General features: G+C 35.6%; 2 protein-coding genes across 3 annotated transcripts in view; both read right to left on the reverse strand.

Annotated features, from left to right (window-relative positions):
• LOC146372091 (uncharacterized) overlaps positions 1-1,102 on the reverse strand; it is a 1,148-nt gene extending 46 nt beyond the window's left edge. Inside the window, exons 1-4 of the mRNA XM_084953293.1 lie at positions 1,030-1,102; positions 496-837; positions 170-382; positions 1-46 (exon numbers count right to left, since the gene is read on the reverse strand). The exon at positions 1-46 is cut by the window's left edge and continues 46 nt beyond it. Of these exons, the coding sequence (XP_084809419.1) occupies positions 1-46; positions 170-382; positions 496-837; positions 1,030-1,090 (662 nt within the window). The 5' untranslated portion in view covers positions 1,091-1,102. The remainder of the gene's footprint in view (positions 47-169; positions 383-495; positions 838-1,029) is intronic.
• The window catches only part of LOC146372090 (uncharacterized), a 10,434-nt gene extending 2,975 nt beyond the window's left edge, over positions 1-7,459 (reverse strand). Inside the window, exons 1-7 of one of the 2 annotated variants that reach the window (XM_084953483.1) lie at positions 6,865-7,203; positions 6,421-6,705; positions 6,238-6,312; positions 6,040-6,114; positions 5,298-5,390; positions 5,192-5,220; positions 2,473-2,605 (exon numbers count right to left, since the gene is read on the reverse strand). In XM_084953483.1, coding sequence (XP_084809609.1) covers positions 2,525-2,605; positions 5,192-5,220; positions 5,298-5,390; positions 6,040-6,114; positions 6,238-6,312; positions 6,421-6,705; positions 6,865-7,186 — 960 coding nt within the window. In that variant the 5' untranslated portion in view covers positions 7,187-7,203 and the 3' untranslated portion in view covers positions 2,473-2,524. Of the gene's footprint in view, positions 1-2,472; positions 2,606-5,191; positions 5,221-5,297; positions 5,391-5,512; positions 5,528-6,039; positions 6,115-6,237; positions 6,313-6,420; positions 6,706-6,864; positions 7,207-7,398 lie in introns of those variants that run through there. The other variant, XM_084953482.1, reaches the window with a different exon arrangement.
• Positions 7,460-14,423: the final 6,964 nt, after the last annotated feature.

Here is a 14,423-nt window from a genome sequence, read left to right on the forward strand (position 1 = left end):
TTTGGTGTCGTGTTTTCACTTTCCACAGTTTTTGCTGTTGTATCATCTGAAATTAGAAGTTAAAAAAAGAGGGAAAGTATTTTTCATGTGCTGTAAATCATATTAAAAGACCACTTTGAACCAAAAAATAAATAAATATTTTTGATAAACTTAGTTTTAGTAACATCACCTGATTTTAGAAGCGTCTTAATTGTTGTGGTTGTTTCAGTTTTTCTGGCTGGTTTCTTTGTTGTTTTTGTGTCACCTGAATAAATGAAATAACACAACATACATTTGTCCACAGCTTGACCTGTAAGCAGCCACGTCACTGTGTGATGACACTGTTCATATGTCAGCACAGAGCAGCTTAATGTCACCGTATCAGTGTCCTTATGTTCAGTCACTGGTGAACATAATGTAACAATGTGAAAGACAAAAACGTGTATTAGGACAGATATATTAATCACTTAATCCAAGAAGAGTTTGCGCTAAAACTATTTTGATGTAAATACTCACAGGTAATAACAGAGAGACGAGCCAAAGACTGATGAACCAGAGTGTGTTTAGATGGTGTTTCCTCGACTTTGTATTGTTGACAGTAATAAAAACCAACATCCTCGACTGTGAGCTTCTTTATAAGCAGAGAACAGTTCACTGTAACACTCAGTCTGTCTGGTTTAGTTTTGGCCTCTTCAGCAATCTGTCCAAGTGTGATCAGCTCTACTGTTGTTGGTTTGTTTCTTGAAGCAAACGTCCACGTAGTCCCATCACAGTTATTCTGCTCATCTATCACATTTAGACAAGGCAGAGTGACGTCATCTCCAACTTTCATAAACATGGATGTTTTATTTAGAGATACTGTTGAGAAGATTAAAGAGAAATAGGAAAAATAAATTAGAATCCAGCAGTTTTTACAATCAGAGTGAAGATCATTTCAGACACAAGTTTATAAACAGAGCACGATCAGCTGTCTTATTTACTGTAAAGGTTATTGACTGATATTGATAATGTTTAGATTTACTGCTATTAAAATGTTTCCTGTATTCTTACCTGTAATCTGAATCATCAGCATCAGACTTAAAAATATTTGAATCCATCTGAATTCATCCATCGTGCTTCTCTGTCTCACTTCTTTCTTGTTCTCGATCTCGACTGTCACACCCTCTGAACTGTTGACTCTTTAAGACTGTTTGTACTTCCTGTTATTTGTCAGTCGTCACATCGTCACCACAACTTTAGTAATTATCAGTTCTTTCCCTTTTTTGTTGATGTTTATGTTTCATAGAGAGGTTCATCAGCTATTTACATCTCTGAAATTCATGAATGCATTTTTAAAAAAGGAAAAAAAATATTGTAAAGAGAAACGATAAGAAGACTCAGCAGGTGGGCATTGTGTCCATTTGTGACAATGACGTGTTTGACACCATGAAAATAAAAAGACGACTGAGGACTGAATGTGTGAAGATTGTTAGTAAAGATAAATGTTTCCATCCTTTGTTTTAACAGAGCTTGTTAGAAAACAGACAGCACATAAGAACAAACAGTCGAAGCATCAAACTCCTACATGTTGACTGATGTGTAAGAGATGAAGATATCCAACTGCAGCTATAGAAAATACAGCAGATAAGATATTTTAGTGGACTGAGACCCTCCTCTTCCTCATTGTTAACATGAAGTTATTTCTTTCTGAGAGCTGAAGAGGAAGTGTTTTTGTAAGAGTGAAGGAACTGCAGCAGCAGCAGAGCTCCGAACGTTTGAGTCTGTAATAATGACCAGATAAACATCAGAAACACAAATGATTAAAACACTGATGAAGCCTCTGTTTTGGACCCATTTTCTCATTTTTCAGTTTGTCCATCTTTGACTCGTCTCGTTTCCCCAACCACTAAATGGATCTCTCTCTTCTCTCTCCTCTGTTCTAAAAATGAGTTTGGGGAATTACAATATTCTCTCATCATGGTGTACTAAGGATATTTTATATTTTATGAGTCACAGTCAGGAGGATGTAGGAGAGAAAATGAGGAGGCACAAATGAGAGTAATGAGAATTTCCTCGGGAGAAGGTGGTTCAGGTGTGATTAACAGGTGACTGTACACAAAGTGACAGACTGAGGACCTCTGGTGGACAGAAAAGGGTACTACATGAAAAAAGAGCTCAGCCCTAAACTGTGACAATTAATTATTTATTTTGCATAAATACAGTTTCACCTGCAGCAAACACTGAAACTGGATAGAAATTTGTTTTAATATTGAGATCAAATTATCATAAACAAAACAGAATATTTATACAGATTCTAAAGATGATTAAAGACACGTTATAAAACGCACACTGGACAAAATACAAGATGATTAGGACATTAAAAACATCTTTAATCAGACTAAAACATAAATACCATGAAACACACACACACACACACACACACACACACACACACACACACACACACACACACTTAGACAAATCATATCTAAGATATTTAATGTGTGAAACCAGATGAGATGATACTGATAATATAACAGCAGCGATTTTATCACCAAGTTGTTGATCAGTGCAGTCTGATAGAAACAGCTGAGTCTCCCACATTTTCATAGTTGACTGGAACATCTTCATCTCTATCATAATGTACCTGTCAAATAAATTATTATTAGTCCTTTATTTATCCAGGTAAAAATCTCATTGAGATTAACATCTAATTTCCAAGAGAGACCTGGCATCATGGCAGCAAAAGTCAAAAGTACATGCATCACATAATTACATAACAATTAAAAAATACAATATTCCTACAAACATGTGAGAAATATACAACAACAGATCATTAAGAGTGGCATTAAAAACAATCACACTGACTAAAAGAGTTATTATATAGAATTTGTATTCTATTTTTATCCTATTGTATATTTTATTCTATTTTATTCTACTGTATATAGTATTTTATTTGATTCGATTCTGTAGAGTTGTGTACTGTATTTATTCTTATTATATTCTAGTTTTTGCTTTATAACTTTTTCACTGTCCACTTCCTGCTGTGACAAAACAAATTACCCACGTGAGGGACTAATAAAGCTTATCTTATCTTATCTTATTTTATTCTCTCCTTTCTTTAAGATGGACTTAAAACGTAACTGTTTCTGACATTTTCAGTTCCTTCTGCAGATCATTCAAGTAAACAGGGGCAGCAAATTTAAAAGGCTTTTTTCCTAATTCTGTTCTGATTTTTGGGACAATCAATTGTATGATATTGTGGGAACGATAGTGGCTGCTATCATAATGTACCTGTCAAATACATAGAAACAAGAAAAAATATATCAGATTGGATTTAGACAAATACATTTTCTTTTTTTTAAATCCTGTCTTGTCTGAGAGCTGAGATTCAGAATCATGATCTGAATGTGATGTTGTGCCAAACACATTTGCTTCTCCAACATGAGCTCTACAAATTCTTTACAAGCTCCTCTTGTTTTTCTGTTTCCTTGACCTGTTTATTTATTAATTTCTGTTACATTTTTTCTGTTTTTCCAGGATACGTGTGATGACACACCTGCCCCCAAAGGCCATTATATGGTGCATGGTGATGTGTCATTAGCTGCAAAGATGTAATTAAAAAGGAGGGGTGGGTCATCGTCCAGTACAGGCGGCAAAGACACATGATTGGCCCAACCCACTGCGGTCTGTGCAGCCCACGCCGCCTCCTAACACACACACTCTTCACTCTGCTGCCTTCTGGCAAGAGGTACCAGAGCATTCAGGTCCTCACTGCCAGACTGCAAAACAGTTTCTTCCCTCAAGCCGTCAGACTCCTGAACACTCAGTGACTGGAGACACACACACACACCTTCATGGAAATATAAGACTGGGAGCTGGAAGACTACCCCAAGAATGAGAGAGACACCTAACAACTGGCTTAGTAAGCATCTCCATTCCCCACACCCCACCACAGGGTGCAACCAACTGCTAACCTGAGTTTGCAGTGACAACGCCTCAGAGCACCACAGTGCCTGAGGAGCACCTGTTGCTCCCACTGCAAATACCAGTTGAGAGCATTTAGATGAGTCCCAAGTCATGGGACTGCATCCCAACCACAGTTATTTTCACACCTGACAACAGACAAACAAAAAAAGGTCAAACTAGCAAACTAGCCTGAGTCTCAGACAAGCTTCAGCCAGCAATTGATGCCCCCCTCCCCCGATCTCAAAAAAAGGGCCTGCGTGCATTGAAGAGCCCCTGAGAGACAACCAGGACATACTGATGCAGGCCAACCCACCCAACAGAGTGAAGCAGCCACGGGGGGCTTAAACCAGTCCCAACCAGGAAGAGACCCAGCCAAAAACTGGGCAACCCAGGGAACCAGGGCTCCAGGCCCTACAAGTGGAAGAAGAGCCCAGCCACCCAATCAGGACCTGAACCTGCAGCCATGAGCACAAAATGCAGCACATCCCAAGACTGCAAGGGAGTACCCACCCCAGCCCTTCACCACCACCTTTCTAATAACTTCATTTCATTGTCTCAGCCACGGATGGTAACTGGAGACAGACAAAGCTATAAATAAAGCTACAGTAAAATCAGCTGGTGGCCTATTGAAACCATGTCCTCCACCCTCTGGAAACATGGGACCACAGAGCTCATACAAGCAGCATAAAAATGACGTCTACAGTGAGTCTGAGTTTGACAATGAAACAACGTCCACAACCAAATTTGGACTATAAACAGCCCGTACACGGAGACCCTACAGATGTCAACACTTGACGTTTAGTAGACATCAGAAAAAAGACGTCGCCTGACGTTCCAAAACAACCCTTCAGTGGACTGACGTGTACAAAACGTCACTCTGACGTCACCTTGCGCAGTGGGGTGCGTCGCGTTTTGTTAATTCGTGATTTTTTGTTCAAATTCTTTTGCTTTGCATCCTGCTGGTTTTCTTTCAGTGTGTCAGCTGTTGGGACAAGCTTAACAACTTTATCACAAATATTTAATAATAATTTCAGTGATAATTTAAAGGCAGATGACAGCATCAATGATCCACTTTCCCAAGACAAACCCTCACATGTGGGGTTCAAACCAACAACCTTTCACTTATAAACTTCTGACTCTCAGTCCTCTGCTGAACCACATTTCGCTCAAGAATTTCAAAATAATCTGTGAAATGTTGTTTACAGCATCAGAAATAAACATTTAGAAGTTTTTGTTATGTTGGATTACTGAGTTTTGTACTCACTGTGTTTTCATCCATCTGTGTTTTCTTCCCTAAAATGAGAAAAAAAGTCAATTTAATATTAAAATAAAAATTCAAAATCATTCAAACATCTCATGATTAAATTTACCTTTAGTTTTTGTCCACATGTTGACTGTCACAGCTGTTATTAAAAGTGCTGCCAATCCCACAGAGACAATTATGAACCTCAAAGATACAAAATCTGAAAAAAGTGAATCAAAACGTCTAATTATTCACATGACTTCTTTGCAGTTTTCTGTTTAAATTATTTAAATTATTTATTATGTAATATTTAAATGTAAAGTACACAATAAAGTTAAACACCTGAAATTTGAGGGACTCAAATTCAAAAGCATTTTCTAGTTTAAAATATGGAAAAAGGCTAAAGATGGCTGCCATGTTTACACAGTCAGCTGATGAAATGTTATATGAAGAGGAAAATACAGACACACATAATCAGAGACATTTGCTTTCATTCACATTATGTGAACCAAAGTCAGTTATTCCTGTCTAAATATCTTATTAACAAAAACGTTTGAGTTCAGACGTGTGATTTTTCTCACAGACGATTAAATGAATAAATAGATCTCCACCCACAGCCATGATACTCAGAGACAAATATTTATGTTTAATATTTATGTTTAATACAAAAATGAAAACATCTTCAGACCAAAAGTTTCCATCTTATGTTTCCTGTAGGATACATGTCTGACTGTCACTCAGCTAAATGTACATAAATGTAATTAAACATCTGATATAAAAATATAAAATCCAAAATAGAAACATAAAAAGTAAAATATATGTTACAGTATATTTGTAACTTTTCATTTGCAGTCACATGGTTGAGTTACCATGTTGTGAATCTGCAGATGATTTGTTGTTTGGTGTCGTGTTTTCACTTTCCACAGTTTTTGCTGTTGTATCATCTGAAATTAGAAGTTAAAAAAAGAGAGAAAGTATTTTTCATGTGCTGTAAATCATATTAAAAGGCCACTTTGAACTGAAAAATAAATAAATATTTTTGATAAACTTAGTTTTAGTAACATCACCTGATTTTAGAAGCGTCTTAATTGTTGTGGTTGTTTCAGTTTTTCTGGCTGGTTTCTTTGTTGTTTTTGTGTCACCTGAAAAAATGAAACAACACAACATAAAACTTTTCCATGTTTTTCATCTGTTGTAACTTCAAGCTTTAGCTGATTTTAGTCGTATTAAATAGTTGATCATGATCTCACCTGTTTCCTCACCTGAGGTCTGATGGCTGAAGGTAAACAGCTGCACTTCTCCTGTTTCAGCATCAGTCACTTCACACTTCAGTATTTTATGAGGTGATGAGTTAAAGTAATGATTCTCCAGAACAGACGCAGTGGTGGAGCAGTCAGTCTGTGAAGTCACTAATTGTTTGTTCTCTTTGTCCACATCTTGACCTGTAAGCAGCCACTTCACTGTGTGATGACACTGTTCATATGTCAGCACAGAGCAGCTTAACATCATCTTCTCAGTGTCCTTATGTTCAGTCACTGGTGAACATAATGTAACAATGTGAGACACAAAAACGTGTATTAGGACAGATATATTAATCACTTTAACTGATTATTCCTTAATTATTATAATTATGATTAATGTTTGTTTGTTCCAAGAAGAGTTTGAGCTAAAACTATTTTGATGTAAATACTCACAGGTAATAACAGAGAGACGAGCCAAAGACTGATGAACCAGAGTGTGTTTAGATGGTGTTTCCTCGACTTTGTATTGTTGACAGTAATAAAAACCAAAATCCTCGACTGTGAGCTTCTTTATAAGCAGAGAACATTTCGCTGTAACACTCAGTCTGTCTGATTTAGTTTTAGCTTGTTCACCAATCTGTCCAAGTGTGATCAGCTCTACTGCTGTTGGTTTGTTTCTTGAAGTAAAGATCCACGTAGTCCCATCACAGTTATTCTGCTCATCTATCACATTTAGACAAGGCAGAGTGACGTCATCTCCAACTTTCATAAACATGAATGTTTCATTTACAGATACTGTTGAGAAGATTAAAGAGAAATATGAAAAATAAATTAGAATACAGCAGTTTTTACAGTCAGAGTGAAGATCATTTCAGACACAAGTTTATAAACAGAGCACGATCAGCTGTCTTATTTACTGTAAAGGTTATTGACTGATATTGATAATGTTTAGATTTACTGCTATTAAAATGTTTCCTGTCTTCTTACCTGCGATCTGAATCATCAGCATCAGACATAAAAACATTTGAATCCATCTGAATTCATCCATCGTGCTTCTCTGTCTCACTTCTTTCTTGTTCTCGATCTCGACTGTCACACCCTCTGAACTGATGACTCTTTAAGACTGTTTGTACTTCCTGTTATTTGTCAGATGTCACATCCTCACCACAACTTTAGCAATTATCAGTTCTTTCTCTTTTTTGTTGATGTTCATACTTCAAAATCTGAGTCCATCAGCTGAAATCTCCTAAATTCATGAATGCATTTTTAAAAAGGAAAAACGATTGTAAAATGTTTTAAAAATTTGAGTCCACCAACTGAACTCTTTCAATATTGAATGAATGAATGAATATCTTTATTCGAGCAACCGAATAATAATAAAGTTATTGTAATGTACAATTGTAATATACAATTACACACACAATAAAAAATAAAAAAAAAACAAGTTTAGCTCGAAAAGGAGTGGGATGAAGACAAGCTTTTTAACTCCCACTCCTACAATCTTATCTGAGTTTTAAATTTTGTAGTTACGCAGAACATTTAAATATTTGTGACATACAATTACAATTATAAAATTATCACATTGTCATAATTACAACATACAGTAGTGTAAATATTAAGCATCAGTAATACAGTCTTTGTTACCACCGTTGAGTATCACAGTCATCACCATCATGGTCATTACATCCTCTCCATATATTATTTATATTTTAGCTATGAAAATATCAATGAAGTTTGCTTCCATTGTATAGTAGTAACTTTATCATTTTTACTTTTGAGAATTAATTCTGGTCTACTGTTTCCTAATAATGGAGATAGCAGTAATAACAACAGCATAAGACAATATCAACAGTGTCCATTTCAACTCTACAAGATAATTGTTTATATAAGTATTTGTTGTTAACATTCTATATATAAACAAAGAAGAAAGAAAGAGAAAGAGAGAAAAAAAAATTTTTTATAAATAAAAGTTCTAAAGAGAAACGATAAGAAGACTCAGCAGATGCACATTGTGTCTATTTGTGACAATGACGTGTTTGACACCATGAAAATAAAAAAAAGACGACTGAGGACTGAATGTGTGAAGATTGTTAGTAAAGATAAATGTTTCCATCCTTTGTTTTAACAGAGCTTGTTAGAAAACAGACAGCACATAAGAACAAACAGTCGAAGCATCAAACTCCTACATGCAGGCTGATGTCTAAGAGATGAAGATATCCAACTGCAGCTATAGAAAATACAGCAGATAAGATATTTTAGTAGACTGAGACCCTCCTCTTCCTCATTGTTAACATGAAGTTATTTCTTTCTGAGAGCTGAAGATAAAGTGTTTTGGTGACAATGTGCGAGCTGCAGCAACAACAGAGCTCTGGACATTTGAGTCTGTAATAATGACCAGATAAACATCAGAAACACAAATGATTAAAACAGTGATGAAGCCTCTGAGCCTCTCTATCCACCCAACTACGTGTTCTCTCAGTTTATTTCTTAAGTTTAATGTTTAAAAATCACTTATTGTCACATGTATGTTAGAGATCAGAATAGAGGGCCTGGATGAACAGAAACAGACTGTATGTGGTTTCTTTGTGGATGTCGAAAGAGAAACTGTTGAAGCAGGAAGAAAAGGCTCAAACACGATGTGAAGAAATGTGAAACAAAAAACCAGGTTGAAAAGTTCAGAGAAAATGAGTGAATCTCGAGATCAGATGATCGAGGAGAGCTGACTGAAAAACTGCCCAATTTTTATTTTCTAAATCTTTGACTCGTGTTTAATGAAATGAAACATCCTTTGCTTTGGAGCCTCACTTTGAAGTAAAGTCAATTAAATATGAATTTTGACTGAAATGAATTTTTACCCTGAAAGTAAAAACTGCGTCACAGGAGGAACAAAACAAGAAGGAACAAAGTATGGAAATGAGAAAAGTCTTGGAAGAAGGTGATGTAGGTGTGATTAACAGAACTGAACTGTGACAATTATTATTTTGTTCTGCAGTACAATTTACAACCTGCAACAAAGAATAAAACGAATAAAACAATGTTTTTTATTCAGATGAATTAAATACAATAAGACATTAAACATGATCTCACCTGTTTCCATAGCTGAGGGTTGAATGTGTCAGTTTCAGTCACTATGGAGAAATTTTGGAAAAGACACAGTGGAGGAGTAGCTAATCTGTGAAGTCACAATTTGATTGTTATTTTTAATCACATCGTCACCTTTTTTCAGCCACTTCACTGTGTGATCACACTCTTCACCTGTCAACACGGAGCAGTTTAAAATCAGCTTATTGTGGGGTCAGTCACTGGTGAACATAATGTTATAATGTGAGATAACTACAGACAAATTAGTCATGTTATCATAATCAGTTTCATTTCAATGTTCCATCTAAGCTCGTGAGCACTGCTGACATGGTCTCCCCACACAGAAAATCTGCGCTGCGCACAAAAACAAAAATCCAGCCTGAATTGGAATGAAAGTAAATAAATGTCTTTATTTTATTTCGCTGATTTTCGGTGCGTGGAGACTGTGTCAGCAGTGCACGATTGCTCACGCGCTCAGCTTAGAGGGAACAGTGATTGTGATTACTGCTTTTGTTCCAAGAAGAGTTTGAGCTATAAAAAAAAGTACTGTTTTAAATGCTCACAGATAATAACAGAGTTGAACCAGAGTGTGAGTTCAGGTTTCTATTTGACTTTGTATTGATGACAGCAACAAAGACCAACATCCTCAGCTGTGAGCTTCTTTATAAGCAGAGAACCGTTCGCTGTAACACTCAGTCTGTCTGATTTGGTTTTAGCTTCTTCACCAATCTGTCCAAGTGTGATCAGCTCTACTGTTTCTCTGTTGAAGTAAAGATCCACTCAGTACCATCACAGTTATTCTGCTCATCTATCACATCTACACAAGGCAGAGTGACGTCATCTCCAACTTTCATAAACATGGAGGTTTCATTTACAGATACTGTTGAGAAGATTGAAGGAACTTTCAGAAACAACCCTATAAATATGTCCAATGCTCCTCTAAAACATGGATGATCAGCTTTTTAATTAATTTGCAGTTAAGTGATTGTAGTATTGATGACATTTAGTTTTCCTGTCATTAAAATGTTTCCTGTAGCCTGAGCACTAGTTTAGCTCACAAGCTAAGCAGGTGACATTATGCCACAAAGTCAAATGCAGCAGCCTGACAGTTAGCTGCGTGCCTTCCCCCACTTTCTCTCTCTCTCCCTGCTTTCCTATCCTCTCTTCACCACACTATAAAGACATCTATAAAGATGCTACATAAATCAGACATAAAAACATTTGAATCCATCTGAATTCATTCATTGTGCTTCTCTGTCTCACTTCTTTCTTGTTCTTGACTGTCACTTCCTGTCATTAGTGAGACGTCACTTCCTAATTACAACTTCAGTAAACTTTAGTAAGTTGTCTCCTTTACTTATGTACATAATTTTTTTTCACATTTTTGATATTTAGCATTTTTTAACAATGGTATTATAATTTTTGTACGAGAAATTGCACGTTGTGGTTGACACTGAGTCCACTCATGCGGCATATTTGTGACAATGACACCACGGAGATAAAAAGATTACTAAGGAAATTGAATGTGTGAAGATTGTCAGTTAAGATAAATGTTTCCAATAAACGGAGCACACTTTTCTTTACATATTACAAAACAGACAGCACAAAACAACATGTACTTGCAAGGTCAAACTCCTCAACCTCCACAACATGTCCTCTTCATGTCTGAGAGATTGCCTAATTATGAAGTTGCAGCTACAGGAAAATACAGCATACAAGTCTGAAACCACATGGTCATCACTGTTCATCTAATGATGGCGTTTTAGGAGTTTTTTTTTTTTTAGTAAGAATGTGGCCACAGCAGCAGAGCTCTGGAGGTGTTAGTCTATAATAATAATCACAACCAGATAAAATCAGAAACACAAATGGTCAACACTCTGAAACGACTGAATTAAAGTGAGCGTCATGTGAAGGTATTTTACTGCTGTAAATGAAAACACTGCAAAGAGAATATTTTATTGCATAAAATAGTGCTCATCGTATTTTGTGAACATTTGTTTAGCCAGATTGTGTGCCCCTAGCTTTTTGGTCTGGTCATTCAAACAGACTCTGCTCCACACTGTTCTCATTTATAAAACTTTCCCATGTCAGTGTAGCTAACCAAACAATAAAGACTCACTGACAGTTAAAGAGACAGAGTGAAAGTGGACAGCATATCCTCGGTTTCTTCACATAAAACTTATTGTTGCAGCCAGGGCCAGCACAGAAGAGATCCCCTGAGACTGATTTTTAGTTGTATTGTCTTTATATTCGCCTCAGTTATTGATTATGTTACTAGTTAGCTAACATATTCTAATGTAAGTTAATTGACCGCAGCAAACCAACCAGGTGACGTCATGTTCCATAATGACAGAAGATGGATCTAATCTATCTAATTATTATCTAATTATTTTATTGAAATATATGTTAGACATGATGTTTTAGTATCTCTTTTTCATCAACCGTCACAGCCCAGATTTTGTGAGGGATCCATCTACATTCCACTATAGTGCTTATATACCAGGGTAATGGTAAAGTGGAGACATTATAAGAGTTCCACTATAGGTTTAATTCATGGTTTCATCTTGTGAACTAACACTTTTTTATGCAGTATACATTTTAAGTATGGATTACATTTTCAAATAATCGGTCATTTAAAATTTCACTCACTAAAATAGTCACATTTTGAATTAATGTTTGTATTTGTGTGTTTGAGTGAGAGAGAAAGAATACAGGATGCTGTTTGCTTCAGTAAAACGTGGTGATAATGACCCCAAAATCATCTGACCTGAGGCCTTTCACAGAGTAGTTATGCCTGTGAGCACCCGCTCTGTGGGCTGCACCAGTAAACTGAACTCAGCTTTGCTCAAAATGTATTCAATCTTTTTATAAGCCAATTGGTGCTACCCTCCAAAATAGTCTGAGTTTATCATGTGATCCCTTGTGAAAATTAATACTGTAAAGCTGTAGTGTTTTGCCTTTCACAGTCATGTGAGCAAACCAGAAGAAAGTTTCAGACATACTGAAAGTATATGTAGGTATTTTATAGATAAATGTAACAACAAAAATAGTGTAAATAAGCTGTGAGTTATATGACTACAGAAAACAACCTGGCAAGAACTAGAACTAAAGCACAGGTGTATATCTACACATGAGAACAGCTGAGAGTAATGGGAGGAAGTGAGGTTGGTGTGATGCAAAATGAAAGACTGGTGACCTCTAGCGGAATGAAGGGGAGCTACAGGTAAACGATCCGTAAACTAAAGCTCATTCCAAGGGCTTTATCCCACACTGTTCACAGCTTAAAAGGTCAACGTGGTTCCATAAACACCAGGAAGCTAATCATAGCTATTGTTGTGACAGAAAGTAGAACTACACAATAAAAGACGCATGATGTTATTGTTTTGGCTGGTTGTTGAAATGAATTCAGATATTGGCAGCACAAATTATCTCACTTTAATAAAGAAAAGCATTATACAAATGTATTTTTTATTGTTATTTAGTCACTAATATTAAATGCAGAGACAAGAAGACAACTATATGCCATGGATTAGTTGGTTTTAGGATCCAAATACAGAAGTAAACCAAAGTAAGCTTTTGTATTTGGCTGAATATGTTCAATAAGTCCAAAAAAGACAAATAGTCACAAACCAAGATCTACAGGTACTACAGGGAAACCAATAAAGCATAGATATTAAAAGTGAGAGACAGCTGATCAGAGACAAAGAGAAAAAGAAGCCAGAACTATACACCGATGAATGAAAGTGGCACAAGTGATACCCTTATATAAATCAGGAGATAAGCATAGTTTTAACAATTATAGGCCAGTGTCTCTTTTGTCACAGTTTTCAAAAGTGCTTGAAAAACTTTTTGCGCAAAGACTTGATAGTTTTATTGAAAAAAATCAACTAATAAATGAAAATCAATTTGGATTTCGTAAAAATAGATCAACGGCATTAGCATTGTTGACTTTCATTGATGATATTTCATCTGCAACCCATAATAATAAATATACAGTTGGGGTATTTGTTGATTTAAAAAAAGCTTTTGACACGTTACAACATTCTATCTCGATTTCTAAATTGTATAATTATGGTGTGAGAGGAGTGGCATTGAATTGGTTAAGGAGTTATTTAGAAAATAGGTTGCAATATGTACATTATCTCGGCAATATCTCTGAAAGATTGAAGATTGTATGTGGCGTTCCTCAAGGTTCTATTTTGAGACCTAAACTTTTTAATTTATATATTAATGATATCTGTGATGTATCAAAAAGGTTACATTTTATTTTATTTGCAGATGACACAAATTTTTATTGCTCTGGAGAGAATTTGAAAGATTTGGCTGAAATTATGATTTCTGAGATGTTAAGATTAAAAAAATGGTTTGATGTAAATAAATTATCTTTGAATCTGACAAAAACAAAATTCATGATATTTGGCAATCGTGTAAAGGAAGAAGAAGTCATTATGTCCATTAATGGAGAATTGATTGAAAGAGTTACTGAATTTCGCTTTTTGGGTGTAATAGTAGATGAAAATTTGACGTGGAAATCACATATTGAGTATATTAGAAAGAAGATGGTCAAAAACATTTATATTTTGGGAAATGTAAGAGATTTATTAGACCACAAAACAATGCGCATTTTATATTTCTCATTGTTTTTCTCATACTTTAGTTACTGTGTCGAAGTTTGGGGGAATACATATGAGAATACTATAAAACCTATAAACTTATTACAGAAGAAAGTGATACGAATGATTCATAACGTTAAATATAGAGAACATACAAATAAATTCTTTATAAAATCAAAATTATTAAAATTAGGAGATTTATGAAACTACGGACACTATTAATTGTGTTTAAGGCTAAAAGTAATATTTTGCCTTCTAAGTTACAAAGAGTATTTTTAACGTGTTCGGGGGGAGAAGACAGCAGAAGGAAATTTTATT

This window comes from Perissodus microlepis, chromosome 15 (assembly GCF_051167445.1).
Source record: "Perissodus microlepis isolate ML-2025 ecotype Zambia chromosome 15, ASM5116744v1, whole genome shotgun sequence".
Classification (NCBI taxonomy): domain Eukaryota; kingdom Metazoa; phylum Chordata; class Actinopteri; order Cichliformes; family Cichlidae; genus Perissodus; species Perissodus microlepis.